Here is a 23,615-nt window from a genome sequence, read left to right as displayed (position 1 = left end):
ACTTTACCCTCTGCAGTCCTCATTGATTGACGGTCCACAGCTTGGGCCAACACTGCCCACAGCTTGGGCCAAGGTTGGAAACAGTGCCCGCTCTCAGGGCAATGTCCGAGTCCCCCAGCAACCCCCAACCACTGGGGCCTTCAAGCACCTCCCCACCAACTGCATCATCCCCACTGGAACAGGAGCAGATGGCCTGGGCTTGGGGGCCACTCTGACCCCATTCCCAGGACCTCCTCCTTCTCCTGTCCTTCCACCTCACCTCCACTCACCCCACTCAGCTACCCTTGTCTTCATGCTGTTCTTCTAATGCCAAGTGTGCTGGCACCCCAGAAACTTTGCCCACGCTGTTCCTGCTGCCTGGAATGCCATTCTCCCCAGACTTCTCCCTGCCAGCTCCTCCTCTTCTTCCAGATCTAAGCTCAAGGGTCACTTTCTCCAAGAGGCCACAGATCTTCAGGATAAAACCACCCCCAGCATCTCTGTCTCTTTCTCTGATTAATCTCTCTCCTGCATACAAAACTTCAACCCTTACTCTGAGATTGAATTGTCTGTATCCCCTCTGCCTTCAGCAGGGCCCAATGTACAGTAGGTGCTCAAAAAAATGTTCGTTGAGTGATTCCCACCCCCAACTCAGGCAAAAGCAGCCCCCAAAGATAGGGTGTCCACACTCACACACTTCCAGACCACTAGCTTAAGGTAAACCCCTCCCCACCCCCGGGCTTTGGTTTCTTTCATCTGTAAATGAATGAAGGCATTGAACAAAAATGTTCTCTAAGCTTTGGGGATAAAAAACAGTAACCTAGACTGGGCATGGTGGCTCATGCCTATAATCCCAGCACTTTGGAAGGTTGAGGTAGGCAGATCGCTTGAGTCCAGGAGTTTGAGACCAGCCTGGGCAACAGAGTGAGACTCTGTCTCTACTAAACATACAGATCGGGTGTGGAGGCTCGCATCTGTAGTCCCAGCTACTCTTAAGGCTGAGGCAGGAGACTCTCTTTTTTTTTTTTTTTTTGAGACGGAGTCACGCTCTGTCGCCCAGGCTGGAGTGCAGTGGCCGGATCTCAGCTCACTGCAAGCTCCGCCTCCCGGGTTCACGTCATTCTCCTGCCTCCGCCTCCCGAGTAGCTGGGACTACAGGTGCCCGCCACCACGCCCGGCTAACTTTTTGTATTTTTTAGTAGAGACGGGGTTTCACCGTGTTAGCCAGGATGGTCTTGATCTTCTGACCTCAGGTGATCCGCCCGTCTCGGCCTCCCAAAGTGCTGGGATTACAGGCTTGAGCCACCGCGCCCGGCCAGGAGACTCTCTTAAACCCAGGAGGCAGTCGTTGCAGTGAGCCAAGATCACACTACTGTACTCCAGCCTGGGTGACAGAGCGAGACCCCGTCTCAAAAACAAAACAAAACAAAAAAGCCTACAGGAACACTGATGTGACCCCAAGAGAGATGATTTTTTTCTTTTCTTTTTTTTAGACGGAGTCTCACTCTGTCGCCCAGGTTGAAGTGCAGCGGCGGTTGCTCGTTTCACTGCAACCTCCACCTCCTGAGTTCAAGCGAATCTCCCGCCTCAGCCTCCTAAGTAGCTGGGATTACAAGCGTGCACTACCATGCCTGGCTCATTTTTTTTGTATTTTTAGTAGAGACGGGGTTTCACCATGTTGGCCAGGCCGGTCTCGAACTTCTGGCTTCAAGTGATCCGCCTGCCTCAGCCTTCCAAAGTGCTGGGATTACAGGCGTGAGCCACCATGTCCAGCTGAGAGATGATTTTCTGCTAGTGTTCCCCAAAAGGAAGTGAGTTCCCCATCATGGGAGGCATTCAAGCCAGTTCTAATACGCTTCAGTTGAAATTCAACATGCAGACTCTGGATTCCAGACAAGTTTCTCCCGTTCCCAGCTGAGTGCCCTTAAGCTGGTGATGAAACCCCTTTGCACCTCAGCTTCCTCATTTGCAAACTGGCATGGCCTCCCATGTGTGTGGCGAGAGGCCAGGTGCTTGTGAAGCACTTTACAAACACGAGGGCAAGAATGAACATGAGACGTGTTACTGTAATTATTAAATACATTCACAATTCAGTGGCTGTTGCTGAAATATCCACTTCCAGGACCATCAGGGCCCACCCAGCCCACCAGCCCCAGGTGAACTCACCCACGTCCCCGGCGTGGCAGGCTCAGCTCCTTCTGCAATGAGACAGAAATGGAGAACATTCTCAGAGAGACTAGCCCTCAGAACAGCTGGCCTTTGATGCACCCCCACAATCCCCAATCCCCTGCCCCAACCAATGTGTCTACACACTGGGCTCAGCCCTGCCTCAGGGCCTTTGCACTAGCTGTATGCTCTCTCAGAATGGCCTTCCCTCCCTTCCGGCCCTAATTAACTACAGCTCATACTCCAGGTCTGAACTCAACATCCCTTTTTCCTGGAGGCCCCCCAGATTCACAATTTAATTCCCCACCCGGCTCCTACCATACCTGCATTAAAAATTATTTTAGGCTGGGTACGGTGGCTCACACCTGTGATTTCAGTACTTTGGGAGGCGAAAGCAGGAGGGTTGTTTGAGCCCAGAAGTTTAAGCTAGACTGGGCAACATAGCGAGACTCCATCTCTACAAAAATTTTTTAAAAAATTAGCCAGACTGGGCTGGGTGTGGTGGCTCGTGCCTGTAATTCTGGTATTTTGGGAGGCCAAGGCAGATGGATCACTTGAGTTCAGGAATTTGAAACTAGCCTGGGCAACATAGTGAAACCCTGTCTCTACAAAAAATAAAAAAATAGGCCGGGCGCGGTGGCTCAAGCCTGTAATCCCAGCACTTTGGGAGGCCGAGACGGGCGGATCACAAGGTCAGGAGATCGAGACCATCCTGGCTAACACGGCGAAACCCTGTCTCTACTAAAAACACAAAAAACTAGCCGGGCGCGGTGGCGGGCGCCTGTAGTCCCAGCTACTTGGGAGGCTGAGGCAGGAGAATGGCGGGAACCCGGGAGGCGGAGCTTGCAGTGAGCTGAGATCCGGCCACTGCACTCCAGCCTGGGCGACAGAGCGAGACTCCATCTCAAAAAATAAATAAATAAATAAATAAATAAAAAATAAAAAATAAAATAAAAAAAATAAAAATAAATAAAAAAATAAAAAGTGAAAATTTAGCTAGTCATGGTGGCTCGAGCTTGTACTCCCAGCTACTTGGGTGGCTGAGGTGGGAGGATTGCTTGAGCCCTGTCTCAAAAAAAAAAAAAAGGCCTGGCCGGCCAGGCGCAGCAGCTCACACCTGTAATCCCAGAGCTTTGGGAGGCCGAGGTGGGTGGATCACCTGAGGTGGGGAGTTCAAGACCAGCCTGGCCAACACGGTGAAACCCCATCTCTACTAAAAATACAAAATTAGCCAGGCATGGTGGTGGGCGCCTGTAATCCCAGCTACTTGGGAGGCTGAGGCAGGAGAATCACTTGAACCTGGGAGGCGGAGGTTGCAGTGAGCCAAGATTGCACCATTGCACTCCAGCCTGGGCAATAAGAGCGAAACTCTGTCTCAAAAATAAATAAATAAATAAATAAATAAATAAATACGAAGGGCTGAGTGCGGTGGCTCACGCCTGTAATCCCAGTACTTTCGGAGGCCAAGGCAGGCAGATCACGAAGTCAAGAGATCGAGACCATCCTGGCCAACATGGTGAAACCCTGTCTCTACTAAAAATACAAAAATTAACTGGGCGTGGTGTCACACACCTGTAGTCCCAGCTACTCGGGAGGATCTGAACCTGGGAGGCAGAGGTTGCAGTGAGCTGAGATTGTGCCATTGCACTCCAGCCTGGCAACAATGCGAGATTCCATCTCAAAAAAGAAAAAAGGCCGGGCGCGGTGGCTCAAGCCTGTAATCCCAGCACTTTGGGAGGCCGAGACGGGCGGATCACGAGGTCAGGAGATCGAGAACATCCTGGCTAACATGGTGAAACCCCGTCTCTACTAAAATATACAAAAAACTAGCCGGGCGAGGTGGCGGGCGCCTGTAGTCCCAGCTACTTGGGAGGCTGAGGCAGGAGAATGGCGTGAACCCGGGAGGCGGAGCTTGCAGTGAGCTGAGATCCGGCCACTGCACTCCAGCCTTGGCGGCAGAGCAAGACTCCGTCTCAAAAAAAAAAAAAAAAAAAAAAAATAAATAAATAAATAAAAATTAAAAAAAAAAGAAAAAAAAATTAGCCAGGTATGGTGTCCCACGCCTGTAATCCCAGCTGCTCAGGAGACTGAGGTGGGAGGATTGCTTGACCCCAGGAGTTGGAGGTTGCAGTGAACTATAATAACACCATTGCACTCTAGTCTGGGTGACAGAGCAAGACCCTATGTCTAAAAATAACAATAATAATTTTATTAAAAATTACAAATTAGTTTTATTTATGAAGAAGTATGTCAGTAGTGGCTAAAAACTAATAATCTGTTGAGAAAATAGAGATTCCTGAGTTGTCCTATCCCTGTCCTATCTCAGATGTCCCTCTCCTCCTGGGTCTAGGTCTGAACACCATTCTCTTCTCACTTGCTGCAAAGTCTATGCAGGTTTGAGCCCTGGGTACCAGTGGGGGCGTGGAGAGTACGGCTGACGGGTGACTCCCTTTTGAAGACCGTTTTAGAGCTCAGCAAGCCGATCTGCACTCTCGGTGCCCTCACCACATGCAGGATAGAAAGCCTTGAGCTTGTGTTCCACTGTGACCTCATAGTCCATCCTCAGACATGGTCTGCCCAAGAGGGTTTTGTTTTGTTTTGTTTTGTTTTTTGAGACAGAGTTTTTCTCTTGTTGCTCAGGCTGGAGTGCAATGACGCAATCTCGGCTCGATACAACCTCTGTCTCCCAGGTTCAAGCGATTCTCCTGCCTCAGCCTCCCGAGTAGCTAGGCCTTTTTTTTTTTTTTTTCCTTTTTTTTAGTAGACACAATGTTTCAACACATTGTTCAGGCTGGTCTCGAACTCCTGACCTCAGGTGATCCACCCACTTTGGCCTCCCAAAATGCTGGGATTACAAAATGCTGGGATTACAGGCATAAGCCACCATGCCCAGCCAAAAACAGTTTTTTCTGTGGTTGTTTTTTTAGATGGTGTCTCACTCTGTCACCCAGGCTGGACTGCAGTGGTACAATCTTGGCTCACTGAAACCTCTGCCTCTTGGGTTCAAGTGATTCCCCTGACTCAGCCTCCCAAGTAGCTGGGGTTACAGGTGTGCGCCAGCATGCCCGGATAATTTTTGTATATTTAGCAGAGACGAGGTTTCACTATTTTGCCCAGGCTGGCCTCGAACTCCTGACCTCAAGTGATCCACCGGCCTTAGCCTCCCAAAGGGCTAGGATTACAGCGTGAGTCATTGCACCTGGCCAATCAAGAGGATTTTTAAATTCTCAAAATGCCATGTGGCACAAGTTTAGAATCTGGGGACACCCAGACCTGGGTTCAGTTCAATTCTCTGCTTCTTCCTGGCCATGCAAGTTATTTGTATGCCCCCGTGCCTCGGTTTCCCCATCTGTAATCTGGAGATGACATCAGGAGGGTTCTGGGTTAATCACGATCAGCCATTACTATTGCTGCTGTTGTGAGCTGTTGTACTATCGCTGAGTTCAGCAAGGGACTATGGAAGCTATCATAATACCTGATGAATGTCCTTGCATTTACTGAGCCACCTACTGTGAACCACGGGCAGGGGCTGTTTTACTGGCAGAGAAACTTAGGTGCAGAGGAAAGCCGGCTGCCCACATCTCTTAGTGGAGTGAGAGGCAGGAAACTGGGTCTCAGGACACCCTCCCTCCACACACATCAGGGCGGCCACGCTGGGGACACACGACTATTTTTACTTTGGTGGGCTCCAGGCTGCCCACGTCCTGATCTGGGTGTTCGCCATGGCAACCAGTGACGCCATCGGCCCCCACAGCCAATTGGAGGGGGCCGGAAGCTGCTGGGCTGCTGGATGACCCAGCTGGGAGGGCAAGGTCTCCCGGGAGAAGTGGGGAAGGGTTGCAGGGGTGTGGTGTCACCCCAGGCCTGACTTCAGCTGCTCTGCGCTCAGAAAACCAAGCTGTCACGATGGGAGGAGAATAATCTACCACTCGGAGGTCTCCCTGACTGCTTGAATACGTCTGAGGATAACTCACTATGTTGAGTTCAAGCAGTCACAGTGATGGAACCATCACCACCATCATCGTGGCCATTAGGGTCTCGTTCTGGCCCTTCTAATAGCTGTGGGACTTTTTGTTTGTTTGTTTGTTTTTGAGACAGTATCTCGCTGTGTCACCCAGACTGGAATGCAGTGGTACAATCTTGGCTCACTGTAACCTCCGCCTCCCAAGTAGCTGGGATTATGGGCATGTGCCACCACACCCAGCTAATTTTTGTATTTTTTGTAGAGATGAGGTTTCACCATGTTGCCCAGGCTGGTCTTGAACTCCTGGTCTCAAGTGATCCACCTGCCTTGGCCTCCCAAAGTGCTGGGATTATAGGCATGAGCCACTGCACCTGCCAGTTGTGGGATCTTATACCACTTCCTCCACTACCCCACGTGAAACAGGGAGGGATTTGAACCCTGGTGGGGGGTCCCACTTGCACCCCATCCAGCACACAGTCCTAGATTCCCAGTTTGCCTCCCCCACTCCTGCACTGTGTGACCCGATGAGTGACTTAACCCCTCTGTGCCTCAGTTTCCTCATTTGGAAAATGGCCCAGTGACATAGGGTCCCTGGAGGAATCAATGAGTAGCAAGCTCAGGGCCTGGTGCTGGGGGAGACTTTGATGGATGGGAGTCAAGACAGTGATCAAGAGGTGAATAATAACCACCCGTTGAGAGTTGTTTCCAAAAGACAAAAAGATGTGAAGATTTTTCTTGTGGTTGTTTTTTTTTTTGTTTGTTTTTGTTTTTGAGATGAAGTCTTGCCCTGTCGCCCAGCATAGAGTGCAATGGCACGATCTTGGCTCACTGCAACCTCTGCCTCCCGGGTTCAAGCGATTCTCCTGCCTCAGCCTCCCAAGTAGCTGGGATTACAGGTGCCCACCACTACACCTGGCGAATTTCATATTTTTAGTAGAGATGGGATTTCACCATGTTGGCCAGGCTGGTCTTGACCTCCTGACCTCACGTGGTCCTCCCACCTTGGCCTCCCAAAATGCTGCATTACAGGCATGAGCCACTGTGCACAGCTTGAAGATGTTTTTTTGAAAGTGGCAGAGAGAGGTGAGGCAAAATCGGCAGCTCCCTGCAAAGGCTCCCGGGGAAGCTGGACTACACGGAACTCTCCTGGCACCATTCCCGGACCCTTCAGTCCCCACACCATCTGCTTCCGCCCACAGCCCCCTCTGTGCCTGCTGTTCCCCTGGGAGTGGCTCCTACCCAGAGGAGTGGAGGTTGGGGAGGCCCCGACCCCCTGAAACTGCCCATTAAAGGTAATATTTATGGTATCCCCGTCTGTGCTTGCCCAGGCTGGGGGATGCTGCCTCCCCCACAAGCTTTAGCCCCACCTGAGGAAATTCCAGTTTGGAGAAGACATAGCAGAGCAGGAGCACCTCCATACTGGAGGGATTAAGAGAGAGACCCAAAGTGGCTGGGTGCTGTGGCTCACGCCTGTAATCCCAGAGGCTGAGGCAGGAGGATCACTTAAGATCAAGAGTTTGAGACGGGTGCAGTGGCTCACGCCTGTAATCCTAGCACTTTGGGAGGCCGAGGTGGGTGGATCACAAGGTCAGGAGTTCGAGATCAGCCTAGCCAACATAGTGAAACCCCGTCTCTACTAAAAATACAAAAATTAGCTGGGCGTGGTGGCATGCACTTGTAGTCCCAGCTACTCGGGAGGCTGAGGCAGGAGAATTGCTTGAACCCGGGAGGCAGAGGTTGCAGTAAGCCGAGACCATACCATTGCATTCCAACCTGGGTGACAGAGTGAGACGCCGTCTCAAAAAAAAAAAAAAAAAAAAAAAAAAGTTTGAGGCTATCCTGGCCAACATGGTGAAATACCATCTCTACTAAAAAATACAAAAATTAAATTAGTCAGGTGTGGTGGCATTCGCCTCTAATCCAGCTACTCAGGAGGCTGAGGCAGGGAGAATCACTTGTAACAGGTGACAGAGGCTGCAGTGAGCCGAGATCGCGCCACTGCACTCCAGCCTGGGCGACAGGGCAAGATACTATCTGAAAAAAAAGAGACTCGAAGGGAGAAGAGGGGTTGGAGGCACGCAGAGAGGAGAGCTAAGGGGCTTCCTGGAGTAGAAGGCGTTGGACAAAGCCAGTAGGCACATGGAAAACACCAGTCCATGCCCAGCAAACAGTACGTGCAAACGGAGCACTCAGCCTGCTGGGTACCAAGCCCCGTTGAAAGTTCAATGCCCCTGAAGTGAAATGGGAGAGAAGTCAGCATGGACCACATGGCACAAGCCCCAGGGCTTCCTGGAGGAGGAGGAGGAGGAGGGGGAAAATAAATGGAAGCGGGCCATGAGAAAGCAGGATCACCTTTGAGGGCTGAACCTAAGGGAGCCACCCCAGTAGTGGCAGAGACAAAGTCCAGATACAGGCTCTAACCGCCTTCTCTGCCAGGGGATGCTCTGTTTGTGGGACCTGGTGTTTTGAAATTCGGTCATGTGTAAAGCAAAAGTCCAAGTGGGAGATGATAAATGTAATAAGCTAATAGTAGTAGTAGTAATATCAGCTCACGTTACCCGGTGCCTGCACACGTTATGCGTGAGGCTGAGTTTAACCCAAACTGGGAAGGTCTCTACCTCCTCCCTGGACGCAGGGCTGTCGCAAACTGGCCGCCCGCGGGCCAGGTCAGATCCTTTTTCAGACCTCTCCCGCACACAGCCAACAGCACGCCCCACATTGTCACCACCGGAGAGGATGCCCTGGGCTATCCGTCTGGATTGGCCAGTCAGCACCCCTCTATGAATGGACTCTTTGGCCTTTGGCCTCCAGGAAATCTGATTGGCTCTCATCAGCGATCTGCCCCCTGATTGGCTGGGATGCTCCCGGACCATTAACAAGGTTTCCAGTCAAAAAAGACCCCAAACTGCAGCACTTTTCAGGTGCCAGATTGTTTAGAATTTCTCTGGCTTCCTGGTGGGTACTTCCCTCTTTGGGCCTCAGTTTCCTCCTCTGAAAAATGGAACTAATAAAAGCACTGACCACTCGGGCTGTTAGGAGAATTGAATGCATGAGAGGACTTAGCATGTTAATATGAACAGTTATTATCACTTTACTATTATTTTATTATTATTTTAATCTTCTCCCACTTGGACCTTTATTTTTATTTTTGAGATAGGATCTCGTGGTCATGGCTCACTACAGCCTCAAACTCCTGGGCTCAAGAGATCCTTCTTGGCTGGGCACGGTGGCTCACGCCTGTAATTCCAGCACTTTGGGAGGCCAAGGTGGGCGGATCACCTGAGGTCAGGAGTTTGAGACGAGCCTGGCCAACATGTTGAAACCCTGTCTCTACTAAAAATACAAAAATTAGCAGGGCGTGGTGACATGTGCCTGTAATCCCAGCTACTCGGGAGGCTGAGGAAGGGAGAATTACTTGAACCAGGGAGGTTGAGGTTGCAGTGAGCTGAGATTGTTCCACTGGACTCCAGCCTGGGTAACAGAGCAAGATTCCTTCAAAAAAAAAAGAAAAAGAAAAAGAAAAAAAAAAAAAAGAGAGAGATCCTTGGATCCTTCTGCCTCAGCCTCCTGAGCAGCTGGGACTACAGTCATGAGCCACCACACCTGGTACACTTAGAGTTTCATTCCATGCTCCTTCCTGGCTTCCTGACCTTTTTGATTCCCCGGCTCCTGTTCCTAGCCCTCCAGAGGAGTGTTTCCAGCCCCTCAATATGGGTATGCCCTCTCCTGTTCCAGCACCTTCCATACATAGCTCCCCATCACCCTAGGGGGAAAGTCTAACCGCTTCAAAATCAGCACTGAAGGCCCTGGAAGCGTTAAGTCCTGGCCATCAGCCTCTAGTGCTAAGATATAGGTTCAAGTTCTTGTTTCCCCATATAAACAGGTAAGAAAGGCTACATGACTCTGGGCCTTTGCACGTACTGTGGCCTCTGCCCAAATGCCCTCATTTCGTCGGAATCCGTGCTCATCCCTCCACCTTCGCGGATGGATGCCTGTGCTGGGTTGGTCTGGAGAGGAAGCCGGAACTGCTTGGGTTCAAATCCTGTCTGACTCTGTCACCTACACTTTGTGAAACCCGGACAGTGTCTATGCTTCTCTGAACATCAGTTTCCCCTTTTGTAACATAGAACTTATCATCAGGAAATGTTTGACCCCCCCATGGAACAGGCCCCACTTCCTGACGTCAGCAGCACCCCCATTCGCCTACCCGGAGGCGGTTTCTCTATTTTAAGAGGCTGCGGGCGGGTTGGCATCTAACTGGGGCTGGAGGCGGGGCTGCCCCCCCCAACACCACGCTGCTCGCCAATCCCGCCCCGCCCCCTCCTTTCCGCCCAAGTCCCCCACTCTTGCCTCTGGCCTCAGTGCTTCCAGTTCTGCCCCACCCCCGCGCGGCCAGAGACCGGGTGTCTCTGATCTGCAGTTCAGCCCGTGCCTTCCCTGACCACTCCCGACCTGGCTTCCCATCACCTGCAGAGTTCGCAGTCCCGCAGCTACCGGTGCGGCTCCAGGTTGGAGACCCGCCGGCCCCATTCCTCTCACCCCCTCAACCCGCCCGGAGCTAACCTCAGTCCACGACGCCCACCACACCTGCTCAGTCCTCCCTGGGTACCAGCTTCTGTCAACCTCTTTCATTTCCCTAAATACCGCCCCCCCCGCTGCAATGCCCCGCCACCCTTGACTGCCTCCTCTAACCCAGGGCTCCCAGCAATGTCTGGGTCAGGCGCCTCCTTCACTTGCGGTGAGTCCCTTATCACAACTGACCACTCCATGGGGTCACCGCTGCTCTGGCGTCTACCTTCTGGAACAGGTTGGGGTTTCTAGGAGGGCAGCTCCAGAGTTGCAGAACACTCTACTGCCTGTCCAGAGCCAGGCATACAGCAGGCGCCCCATAAATGTTCGTTGGGTAAGTGCTGAATCCCAGGTTCCCTACCTGAAAACTTGGTGGCTTCTTAAGGGTGTGGTCTAAGTCCCAGAGGAAAATGGCCAAATCTTAATTCTCGTTTTTCATTTCTTATGACGGGGAAACTGAGGCCCAGAGAAGTCAAGGGGTGGCTGTCCGGGGTCATGTAGCCCGTGTGTGGCTTCAAACTTAGGCTTCTGCTGTCCCCGACGCCGTCCTGATGACACAGCCTCCCAAACATGAACTCGGTAAAAGGAGGACCCTGTGGCCCGTTGGAACACTGAGGCCCGGAGAAGCAAGGGTGCCCTCCCCCCAGGTCACACTGCTGGTTGGCAGCGCCTTGTGCCCTAAGACAGCTGGTTGAGGGCGCAGGATCGAATCCCAGCTAGGCGACCTCTGGAGAGTGGCTTTTTGGGACTAGAACCTCAGTTTCCTTATTCTGACAAATGGGCGTCTGACAGCCCAGGTCGTCGTAGGGCTGAACTGAGGGGGGTACTGCGGTGCAGCGACGACCCAAGGAGGTATTAATACATATGAACTAATATTAATACATCGCTAGTAATAGGACTAAAACAACCATGAACATATGGTGAGTTCTCTGGCTGCTGTTGCTAGCATTATTATTAGAACAGCTGGTGGGGAGGGGCAGAGCCCTCAGCCTCTTCCTCCCACGCCATCGCTTGGAGCCTCAGTTTCCCTAGATGTCCAAGGGGGACACCTTCCCCCTACCCACCAGGAGAAAAAGCACTTTGAGAAGCGGGTGGTCAAAAAGAAGCGATCTGAGCGTTCCCCGCCTTCTGCCTCAGTTTCCCTACAGCCCGCGAAGGCCCCGCCCCCCGCCCCCCCCCGCACCTTTCAGGCCGCGTCCACTTGGCCGCGCCCTCCGCCTCCCGCCCGCCCGCGCAGGGCCCTCACCTGGAGCCCGCGGCGCCGCAGGAGGCTCGACTCGTCCATGGCCCGGGAGTCCGCGCCGCCAGGCCCGCCCCCGGCCCCGCCTCGGCCTGCCAGGCCCCGCCGCCGGGTGCCATTGGCCAGGCCGGTCAGCTGACGAGGCCTGGCCCCGCCCCTCCCGGGCGCCCGACCACAGGGCCCCGCCCCCACTGGGCGAGTTGGCCCCGCCCCTTCAGCAGAGCGCAGAAGTAAATATTTTACAATGAATCCTCTCAGAAGTAAGGGAGCATCATTCAGCCCCATTTTGCAGATGAAGAAACTGAGGCTAAGAGAGGTTAATCAACGTGCCCAGCGCATTGGCCGGGCGCAGTGGCTCACGCCTGTATTCCAGCACTTTGAGAGGCCAAGGTGGGCAGATCACTTGAGGTCAGGAGTGATCTGGCCAACATGGTGAAACCCTGTCTCTACTTAAAAAAAAAAAAAAAAAAAAAAAAAATTGCTTGGGCGTGGTGGCGCGCGCCTGTAGTCCCAGCTACTCAGAAGACTGAGGCAGGAGAATCTTTTGAATCCAGGAGGCAGAGGTTACAGTGAGCCGGGATAGCGCCGCTGCACTCCAGCCTGGGTGACAGAGCGAGACTCTATCTCAAAAAAACAAGACAACAACAAAAAAAGTGCCCAGTACACACAACAGAACGGGTTCTAGGGTGAGGCAAGTGAGGATCTCACCCCTGTGCAAAATTTAAGGGGGCCCCAAAAAACTCAGCCATCAAGAGAAATAATATTTTAAAAACATAAAATTAATGAAAACATTTATGATGAACAAAACATCAAAACTTTTATTTTTTATCTTATTTTTAGAGACGGGGATCTCACTATGTTGCCCAGGCTAGTCTTGAACTCCTGGCCTCAAATGATCCTTCTGCCTAGGCCTCCCAAAGTGTTGAGATTATAGGTGTGAGATTATAGGTGTATGGCCAAAACACCAAAATTTTTAAATTTATGAGACGAGTCTCGCCGTGACACCCAGACTAGAGTGCAGTGACATGATCTCGGCAACCCCTGCCTCCTTGGTTTGAGCTATTCTCATGCCTCAGCCTCCCTAGTAGCTGGGACTACAGGTGCCCACCACCACACCAGACTGGCTTTTTTTTTTTTTGGATTTTTAGTAGAGATGGGGTCTCACCATGTTGGCCAAGCTGGTCTCGAACTCCTGACTTCAGGTGATCCACCCACCTTAGCCTCCCAAAGTGCTGGGATTACAGGCCAAAGAGTTTTAGTGTTTTGCCTGGCCAAAACACTAAAACTCTTAAGACATGATCAGACCCTTGTTCTTGCACCACTCAGCCTCATTTGCCTCCCTTTAATCCTGGCCCTGGTGCCAATAAAACTTTACTTACAAAAACAGGTAGCTGCTGCAGTTGTCAGTTTCTTTTTTGAGGATGATTGCCTTTCTGCCCTAAATGTCTCATAAGCACCACCTCTCGCAGATATTTGAAGATAATTGTTCTACTCCATTTTACAGAAGGGGAAACTGAGGCTGAGGAAAGCCCAAAGTCCCAAAATAGCGCCCACATTAAAAAAAAAAAAATTTTTTTTTTTGAGACAGGGTCTTGCTCTGTCCCCCAGGCTGGAGTGCTGTGGTGCAATCTTGTCTCACTGCAGCCTCAACCTCCCGGGTTCAAGCGATCTTCCCGCCTCAGCCCCCATATCCCAGCTCCCAGAGTAGGTGGGACCACAGGCGCATGCCACCATGCCCGGCTAATTTTTGCATTTTTTTTTGTAGAGACGGAGTACTGCCATATTTCCCATGCTGGTCTCGAACTCCTGGCCTCAAGTGATGCTCCTGCGTCAGCCTCCCAAAGCGCTGGGACTACAGGCATCAGCCACCGTGCCTGGCTTAGCACCTGCATTTTTTATTTCCCTGCGACTCGCACTTTCTCTGCAGCCGCAGTTGTCTTCAGCTGCCCCACTGTTCAGTTTGGACACTGGAGTATGTTTTCAGGCTCGAAGAGACCCTAGGAAGGATCACTGGGCCCGATTGTCCATGAGGTACTGTAGAGTTGCATCAAGTTATGATGGCCAGATTGAGCAAATAAAAATACAGGATCCCAGGGAAAACTTGTTTTTCTCATATAATTTTAAAAATTGACATAAAATTCACATACCATAAAATCCACGCTTTTAAAGTGTGCAATTCAGTGTTTTAAGCATACTCACCATCACCACGATCTAATTCCAGGACATTTGTATCATCCCCGAAAGAAACCCTGTACCTATTAGCAGCCAGTCCTCATTCCCCCTCCCTCAGTCCCTGGCAACCACCAATCTGCTTCCCGTTCTATGAATTTTCCTGTTCTGGATAGTTCATAAAAATGAAAACATATGGCCGGGCGCGGTGGCTCAAGCCTGTAATCCCAGCACTTTGGGAGGCCGAGGCGGGTGGATCACGAGGTCAGGAGATCAAGACCATCCTGGCTAACATGGTGAAACCCCGTCTCTACTAAAAATACAAAAAACTAGCCGGGCGTGGTGGCGGGCGCCTGTAGTCCCAGCTACTCGGAGGCTGAGGCAGGAGAATGGCGTGAACCTGGGAGGCGGAGCTTGTAGTGAGCCGAGATCGCGCCACTGCACTCCAGCCTGGGTGACACAGCGCGAGACTCCGTCTCAAAAAAAAAAAAAAAAAAAAAAAAAAGAAAACATATAACATGTGGCCTTATGTGTCTGGCTTCTCTCAGCATCATGCTTTCAAGATGTGCCCACGTTGTGGCAAATATCAGTACTTCATTCAGTTTCATGGCCAAATAATATTCCATTGCGTATATGTACACGTACATTTTGCTGATCCACTCATTTGTTGGTGGTCACTTGGATTTTTTCACTTTTTGGTAGTTATTCTGAATAGAGCTGCTATGAACTTTGGCATACAATGTTTTGCATAGATTTTTTTTTTTTTTTGATATGAAGTGTTGCTCTGATGCCCAGGCTGGAGTGCAGTGGCGCGATCTTGGCTCACTGCAACCTCTGCCTCCCAGGTTCAATTGATTCTCCTGCCTCAGCCTCCTGAGTAACTGGGATTACAGACACCTGCCACCACTCACAGCTAATTTTTGCATTTTTAGTAGAGACGGGGTTTCACCGTGTTGGTCAGGCTGGTCTCGAACTCCTGACCTTCAAGTGATCCACCCACCTTGGCCTCCCAAAGTGCTAGGATTACAGGGTCTTGCTCTTTCGCCTAGGCTGGAGCGTGGAGTAGCTGAGACTACAGGCACACGCCACCATGCCCAGCTAAATTTTTGTAGAGACAGGGTTTCGCCATGTCTCAAACTCCTGGGCTCAAGCGATCCTCCTGCCTTGGCTTCCCGAAGTGCTGGGATTACAGGCATGAGCCACCACTCCCAGCAACTCTATGTTTTAAATTTGTAAGAGACAACCAGGCTGTTTTCCAAAGCAAACACCCAGTTAAATTTAAATTTCCATAAACAATGAATGTTTTTCAGTATAAGTATGCCCCCTTCAGTACTTGGGACATAGTTATATTAAAAAACAATGTGTTGGCCGGGTTTGGTGGCTCATGTCTGTAATCCCAGCACTTTGGGAGGCTGAGGTGGGTGGATCATCTGAGGTCAGGAGTTTGAGACCAGCCTGGGCAACATGGTGAAATCGTGTGGGAGCCTGCTGGAGAGAGCCACCAGAGAGGTCTCTACTAAAACTACAAAAATTAACTGGGAGTAATGGGGCACACCTGTAATCCCAGCTACTCGGGAGCCTGAGGCAGGAGAATCACTTGAATCCAGGAGGCAGAGGTTGCAGTGAGCTGAGATAGTGCCACTGTACTCCAGCCTGGGTGACAGAGCGAGACTCTGCCTCAAACAAAACAAAACAACACACAAACCAATATGTTGGTTGTCTGAAATTCCAATTTAACTGGGAATTTAACTTAAATGTTATTTAATGAATAATGACTATAATCGAGTTTGTTAAATGAATGAATAGATTTTCTCCTGGAAAACTCCTATACATCCTTCAACACCCTCTTTAGATGACCCCTCAGGGGCATCAGGGTCTCTTGGCCACATAGAGGGAAGCTCCCCACTCCTCAGGCTGAAGGTCCCTGAGAAGGCAGAAACCAACGGGCGTGGGGAAGTCCTGTGTTTTATCTGACAATCCTACACTAAGTGAACTTCAGGCTGTAGCTTGCACACCCCAAGTGATGGGAAGCTCATGTCCTACAATGGCCAATTGTTCTGACTCTGGTCAGCTCTGCCTCAAAGTTCTCCCTTAGTCCAGCCTGGGGTGGACACGTAACCCAGAGTCGTTTATCCACCTCAGCCACTGTGATAGGTTCAAGGTGGACATGTGACCCAAGCTCAGCCTATCAGAGCCCTCCCTGGGGCTTTGAACGGAATCCTGGGGAAAGAGAGGTTCCCTGAACCAGGGTTGGGTTGGGCATGTGGGAACCTGCTGGAGAGAGCCACCAGAGAGGTCTCAAATCCGCTGCTCCTTCTGGAGAACTCCTACACAGAACTGCCTCCCAAACAACCCCTTAATAGGCAAGAAGGACTGCTTACTTAGTGACTGACTGACTGGACTGACTGAATGAATGAATGCAGTTTTTCTATGGTCAACACACACACACACACACACACAGAGACACATACACACACACACACACATATTTTGAGACAGAGTCTCGCTCCGTTTCCCAGGCTGGGGTGCAGTGGCGCGATCTCGGCTCACTGCAACCTCCGCCTCCAGGATTCAAGCAATTCTCCTGCCTCAGCCTCCGAAGTAGCTGGGATTACAGGCACCCACCACCACACCCGGCTAATTTTCGTATTTTCAGTAGAGACAGAGTTTCACCATGTTTGCCAGGCTGGTCTCAAACTCCTGACCTCAGGCGATCCGTCCGCCTCGGCCTCTCAAAATGCTGGGATTACAGGCGTGAGTCACCGCACCCAGCCTAACATCTATATATTCTTCAAAACCCACTTCAAATTCTCTTTGAGAAGCATCAGAGGACCTTGTATTGAATGAGCAAATACATTTTATTCTTGTGAGTTTCTATGCACCCATCAAAACTCTCCTCACATGTCTCTGTAAGGGATATCGGGAGGTGTGGTGGTTGAATGAATTTTTTTCTTGGTAACCTCCTGTGTCTTCCTTAAAACATCCTCTTATCTGTTCAGGAGCCGTGGCTCATGCCTGTAATCCCAGCACTTTGAGAGGCTGAGGTGGGAGGATCACTTGAGACGAGGAGTTTGAGACCAGCCTAGGCGACATAGTGAGATCACATTTCCTTTTTTCTTTTTTCTTTCTTTCTTTTTTTTTTTTAGACGGAGTTTTGCTCTTGTCTCCCAGGCTGGAGTTCAGTGGCACAATCTCAGCTCACTGCAACCTCTGCCTACCGGGTTCAAGCGATTCTCCTGCCTCCACCTCCTGAGTAGCTAAGATTACAGGTGCGTGCCACCATGCCTGGCTAATTTTGTATTTTTATTTTATTATTATTATTATTTTAATTTGTACTTTTTTTTTTTTTTTTTTGAGATGGAGTCTGGCTCTGTCGCCCAGGCTGGAGTGCAGTGGCCGGATCTCAGCTCACTGCAAGCTCCGCCTCCCGGGTTTACACCATTCTCCTGCCTCAGCCTCCGGAGTAGCTGGGACTACAGGCGCCCGCCACCTTGACCAGCTAGTTTTTTTGTATTTTTTAGTAGAGACGGGGTTTCACCGTGTTCGCCAGGATGGTCTCGATCTCCTGACCTTGTGATCCGCCCGTCTCGGCCTCCCAAAGTGCTGGGATTACAGGCTTGAGCCACCGCGCCGGGCCTATTTGTACTTTTTTTGAGACAGAGTCTTGCTGTGTCACCCAGGCTGGAGTGCAGTGGCCGGATCTCAGCTAACTGCAAACTCCGCCTCCCGGGTTGACGGCATTCTCCTGCCTCAGCCTCCCGAGTAGCTGGGACTACAGGCGCCCGCCACCTCGCCCGGCTAGTTTTTTGTATTTTTCAGTAGAGACGGGGTTTCACCGTGTTAGCCAGGATGGTCTCGATCTCCTGACCTCAGGTGATCCGCCTACCTCGGTCTCCCAAAGTGCTGGGATTACAGGCGTGAGCCACTGCTCCCGGCCGTGAGACCACATTTCTACCAAAAACTTAAAAAATAATAATAAAAAAAATTTGGCTGGGCGCGGTGGCTCAAGCCTGTAATCCCAGCACTTTGGGAGGCCGAGAAGGGCGGATCACCAGGTCAGGAGATAGAGACCATCCTGGCTAACACGGTGAAACCCCATCTCTATTAAAAAATACAAAAAACTAGCCGGGCAAGGTGGCAGGCACCTGTAGTCCCAGCTACTCGGGAGGTTGAGGCAGGAGAATGGCGTAAACCTGGGAGGCAGAGCTTGCAGTGAGCCGAGATCCGGCCACTGCACTCCAGCCTGGGCAACAGAGCGAGACTGTCTCAAAAAAAAAAAAAAATTGAAAATAATAACTGGATGGTTGGGGGTGGTGGCTTATACCCGTAATCCCAGCCCTTTGGGAGGCTGAAGCTGGCAGATCACTTAAGGTCAGGAATTTGAGACCAGCCTGGCCAACACGGTGAAACCCCGGCTCTACTACAAATACAAAAATTAGCTGGGCATGGTGGTACACGTCTATAATCCCAGCTACTAGGAGGCTGAGACAAAAGAATTGCTTAAACCCAGGAGGCAGAGGTTACAGTGAGCTGAAATCGCACCACTGCACTCCAGCCTGGGTGACAGAGCAAGACTCTGTCTCAAAAGTAAAGAAAAAGAAAAAGATATAAAAGCAGGGCATGGTGGCATAGGCCTGTGTCTCCACTATATCGGAGGCTGAGGTGGGAGGATAGCTTGAACCTGGGAGGTTGAGGCTGCAGTGAGCTATGATTGTGTCACTGCACTCCAGCCTGGGTAAGAGAGTGAGACCCTGTCTCAAAGAAAAATAATAATTAAACATCCTCAAATGATCCCCCAGAGGCATTAGAAAGTTTGATTGAATGATGAAAATTGTTCTTGTTGATGAGTGATGCCTACGAGTTTGTTAAATGAACAAATGTATTTTCTGCTGGCTAACTCCTATGTATCCTTCAACACCCTCTTTAGATGATCCTCAGCAGCATTAGGGTATCTTGGCCACATGGAGGGACGCTTGGCCCTCCTCCTCCGGCTGAAGTTCTCTCTCCCTGAGAAGAAGGCGGAAGCTGAGGAGGTGGGGAAGTGCTGTGGTTCCTCCCATCATGTTTTCCGGGGCCCCCGTGACTCGATCTTTCCTGTTTCACCCTCCCCCGAGTCTGTGGGGCATCTGAAAGTGGGGCAGCCCTGGGAGCTTATCTCAGATGAACTTCTGGGGCAGCTGGGTGGGGCCATAAGGGGCCCACAGGGCCTCCTGGCAAGCCTAGAGAGGAAGGGAAGGAGGTGGGCATGCCAAGATGTGGCAAGAGGAAGGTGGGATGTGGCGAACTTCAGAGGGAGTGTCAGGTTGTGACTTCAATAAGGGGAGAAATACCACTTCACCTTTGTGTGGGGTACCCCACCAGCTCACACATCTGCCATGGCTCCCTACTGCCCTCGGAGAAAGCCAGGCCCTTTAGCCTGGCACTCGAGGCCCCAGCCTGTCACCCTACAGAACCCCAGATCCACTGTGTCCATCTTGGTGGTCCCCAAAGCACCTCCTCTGGACTTTTGGCTCTGCTGTGGCCCCTGCTAGAGATGCCCTGTAATTCTATAAATACTAGCTCAAGTGTCCTTCCTCCAGGCAGCCCTCCCTGCTCTACTTTAGGGCACCCGGCCTTCATCTGTCCCTGATCCCAAGGGGCTGGGGCGTCTGTGTCCAGCTTTTCACCTCCCCAGCCCTGTATCTCCCTCCCTCGATGTTTTTCCAGCAGCTGCCAGGCAGAGGCCACTGGGGAACAACAATGACTAATCACACTGGCCAGCGGGTGGACAGCGCTCACTGCGAGCCAAGCCCTCCTGCATACTCACAACAGCCCATTTTGCAGGTGGGAAAGATGAGGCCTGGGAGGGCCAAGCTCTGTGGGGGTTGGGGAAGCCCTGAGGCACGGTCTCCACTGTGGAAGGGGCAAAAGTGTACTCCACAAGGGGTGGTTTGAATCCATCTCTTCATCTCCAGCTGGGGCCTCAGGTGGTCTGAGTGCCCCTGGACTCAGTTTCCCAATCTGTGAAATGGGGCAAGTGAGGGACTCTCCGGGAATTGGTGGAGTCGGGAGGGTCTCAGGATGGTCAGGAGGGGGCCGTGACTTTCCTCTGATCTCTACCTGTTTCCTCCACCTTTCTTGTTATTTTTTGACGCAAAAAATAACAAAAACTATTTTTATTTTTTGAGCCCAGCCTGGGCTCTGTGGCCCAGGTTGGAGTGCAGTGGCGCAATTAGAGCTCACTGTACTCTCGACCTCCCTGGCTTAAGCTTCAGTCTTCCAAGTAGCTGGGGCTCCAGGTGCCTGCCACCAGGCCCAGCAAATTATTTTTTGTAGAGATAAGGTCTCACTATGTTGCCCAGGCTGCTCTTGAACTTCTAGCCTACAGCGATCCTCCTGCCTTGGCCTCCCAAAGTGCTGGATTACAGGCATAATCCACCCTGCCTGGGCTCCTCCATCTTTATGTATCTCTCTATCTCTGTCCTTTCTCTGTCTCTGCCCCTCCCCCAGGCCTCACATATCTGGGCCCTGGGGCCAGAGAAGGCTGTTCTGTATGGGGTCACAGGGTCCCCGTCCCCAGTGTGCCAGGCCCAGGACACTGAGTCTTTGTCCCCAACTCGCTGACCTCATAGCCTGCTGGGCGCCTGACCCTGGCCAGCTCAGCTGCCCCTAGGGGCCAGGCTTCTTGAAGGAGGGACCTCCTCCCAGGAGGCTGAATTGTGTGGTGCGACCCTGGCCGCTTGGGCCTCAGTTTCCACAGATGCTCACCCCCTAGAAGAGACCCTCCCTCTCTCCCTCCTCAGTGCCCCTGGACTCTAATAATATTTCTTTTTTCTGCAGATGCGTCTCGCATAACCTAAAATTGATCTTTTATTTGTTTTTGAGAAAGAGTGTCACTCTCTCACCCAGGCTGGAGTGCAGTGGCGTGATCTTGGCTCACTGCAACCTCTGTCCCCCGGGTTCAAGCGATTCTCCTGCCTCAGCCTCCCGAGTAGCTAGGATTACAGGCGCCTGCCATCACGCCCGGCTAATTTTTGTATTTTTAGTAGAGACTGAGTTTCACTATGTTGTCCAGGCTGGTCTCGAACTCCTGACCTCAAATGATCCACCTGGCTTGGCCTCCCAAAGTGCTGGGATTGCAGGAGTGAGCCACCGTGCCCAGGCCGGAAATTCATCACTTTAAAGCAAACGATTCAGTGACATTTAGCACATTCACAGTGTTGTGCAACCACCACCTCTATCTGGTTCCAGAACATTTGCATCACCCCAAAAGGAAACCCCGCATACATCACCAGTCACTTCTCACTCCCGCCTCCCCCCAGCCCCTGACAACCGCTCAGCTACTGTCTGCCTCTGTACATTTGCCTATTTTGGATGTTTTATATAAGTGGAATCATACAATGTGTGCCTTTCCTGTCCATCTTCATCCACCCAGCATGATCGGGTTTTTTTGTGTGTGGCTTTTTTTTTTTTTTTGATACGGAGTCTCACTCTGTCACCCAGGCTGGAGTGCAGTGGTGTGATCTTGGCTCACTGCAACCTCTGCCTCCCAGGTTCAAGTTTTTCTCTCTGCCTCAACCTCCCAAGTAGTTGGGATTACAGGCACATGCCACCACACCCGGCTAATTTTTGTATTTTTATTTTTTTTATTTTTTTTTTTTTTTTTTGAGACGGAGTCTCACGCTGTTGCCCAGGCTGGAGTGCAGTGGCGCGATCTCGGCTCACTGCAAGCTCCGCCTCCCGGGTTCCCGCCATTCTCCTGCCTCAGCCTCCCGAGCAGCTGGGACCACAGGCGCCCGCCACCGCGCCCGGCTAATTTTTTTTTTGTATTTTTAGTAGAGACGGGGTTTCACTGTGGTCTCGATCTCCTGACCTTGTGATCCGCCCGCCTCGGCCTCCCAAAGTGCTGGGATTACAGGCTTGAGCCACCGCGCCCGGCCAATTTTTGTATTTTTAGTAGAGACAGGATTTCACCTTGTTGGCCAGGCTGGTCCCGAACTCCTGACCTCAGGTGATCCGCCCACCCCGTTCTCTCAAAGTGTTGGGATTACAGACGCGAACCACCTCGCCCAGCCCAGCATAATGTTTTTGAGGGTTCATCCACGCGGTAGCTTGGATCAGAGCTTCTCCACTGACATTTAGAGGCTTTGCTGACAGTGGGGAGGGAGGGGCAGGAAATGAAATACTCAGAGGCTAAGAAATGGAACATGGGCGGTGGCTCATGCCTGTAATCCCAGCACTTTGGGAGGCCGAGGTGGATGGATCACGAGGTCAGAAGATGGAGACTATCCTGGCTAACACGGTGAAACCCCGTCTCTACTAAAAAATACAAAAAACTAGCCGGGCAAGGTGGCGGGCGCCTGTAGTCCCAGCTACTTGGGAGGTTGAGGCAGGAGAATGGAATGAACCCGGAGGCAGAGCTTGCAGTGAGCCGAGATCACGCCACTGCACTCCAGCCTGGGCGACAGAGCCAGACTCCGTCTCAAAGAAAAAACAAAAAAAGAAATGGAACATGGGGGAAAAACTAAGTTGCATGTCTTAAATTTTTTTTTTCTTTTTCTTTTTTTTTTTAGAGGCAGGATCTTTCTCTGTTACCCAGGCTGTAGTGCAATGGCATGATCATGATTCACTGAAGCCTCAACCTCCTGGGTTCAAGCCATTCTCCCACCTCAGCCTCCCAAGCAGCTGAGAATACAGATGCATGCCACCACGCCTGGCTAAGTTTTTATTATATCTATATACATATATAGATTTTTTTTTCTTTTCTTTTTTTTTTTTTTTTTTTTGAGACATAGTCTTACTCTGTTGCCCAGGCTGGAGTGCAGTGGTGCGATCTCAGCTCACTGCAACCTCCACCTCCTATGTTCAAGCGATTCTCCTGCCTCAGCCTCCTGAGTAGCTGGGATTACAGGTGCCCGCCACCACACCTGGCTAATTATTGTATTTTTAGTAGAGACAGGGTTTCACCATGTTGGTCAGGATGCTCTAGATCCCCTGACCTCGTGATCCACCCACCTCAGCTGCCTCTGCCTTCTGGAATTACAGGCATGAGCCACTGCGTCTGGCCTTTTTATTTTTCATAGAGGTGGGGTCTTGTCATGTTGTTCTGGCTAGTCCCAAACTCCTGGGTTCAAGTGATACTCCCACCTCAACCTCTTGAAGTGCTGGGATTAGAGGGGTGAGTCCAGGTGCACAAAACTGGAGCTTGGCATATGGGGAGGTGGGCATTTTGGGGGGCCAGTAGCCAGCATGCTGCAAGCTCTTTGTAACAATTTGTTGGAAGGATGAACTCAGGCCATCCAAGAACATTGCCTTCCTTCAGCTCTTGAGTCTCAGACTCAGAAGTTGGCGAGCCACTCGGTGCAGTGGCTCATGCCTGTGATCCCAGCGCTTTGGGAGGCCAAGACGGATGGATCATTTGAACCCAGGAGTTTGAGACCAGCCTGGGCAACATGGCAAAACCCCCTCTCTAAAAAAAAAAAAAAAAAAAAAAAAAAAAAAAAAAAAGCAAAAATTAGCTGGGCATGGTGGTGCATGCCTGTAGTCCCA

At 51.2% G+C, this 23,615-nt stretch overlaps 1 protein-coding gene across 2 annotated transcripts in view; it reads right to left on the bottom strand.

Moving 5' to 3' along the window:
* LOC105488133 (microtubule associated serine/threonine kinase 3) overlaps window positions 1-12,024 on the bottom strand; it is a 57,159-nt gene extending 45,135 nt beyond the window's left edge. For both annotated transcript variants that reach the window (XM_024795890.2, XM_011752387.3), the window contains exons 1-2: window positions 11,925-12,024; window positions 2,146-2,177 (exon numbers count right to left, since the gene is read on the bottom strand). In XM_024795890.2, coding sequence (XP_024651658.2) covers window positions 2,146-2,177; window positions 11,925-11,963 — 71 coding nt within the window. In that variant the 5' untranslated portion in view covers window positions 11,964-12,024. The remainder of the gene's footprint in view (window positions 1-2,145; window positions 2,178-11,924) is intronic.
* Between the last annotated feature and the right edge of the window lie 11,591 nt (window positions 12,025-23,615).

The sequence above is a fragment of the Macaca nemestrina genome, chromosome 20, assembly GCF_043159975.1.
Source record: "Macaca nemestrina isolate mMacNem1 chromosome 20, mMacNem.hap1, whole genome shotgun sequence".
NCBI classification, from domain to species: domain Eukaryota; kingdom Metazoa; phylum Chordata; class Mammalia; order Primates; family Cercopithecidae; genus Macaca; species Macaca nemestrina.
Note: the sequence above shows the minus strand (reverse complement) of the source record. Positions and strands in the feature narration are given on the sequence as shown.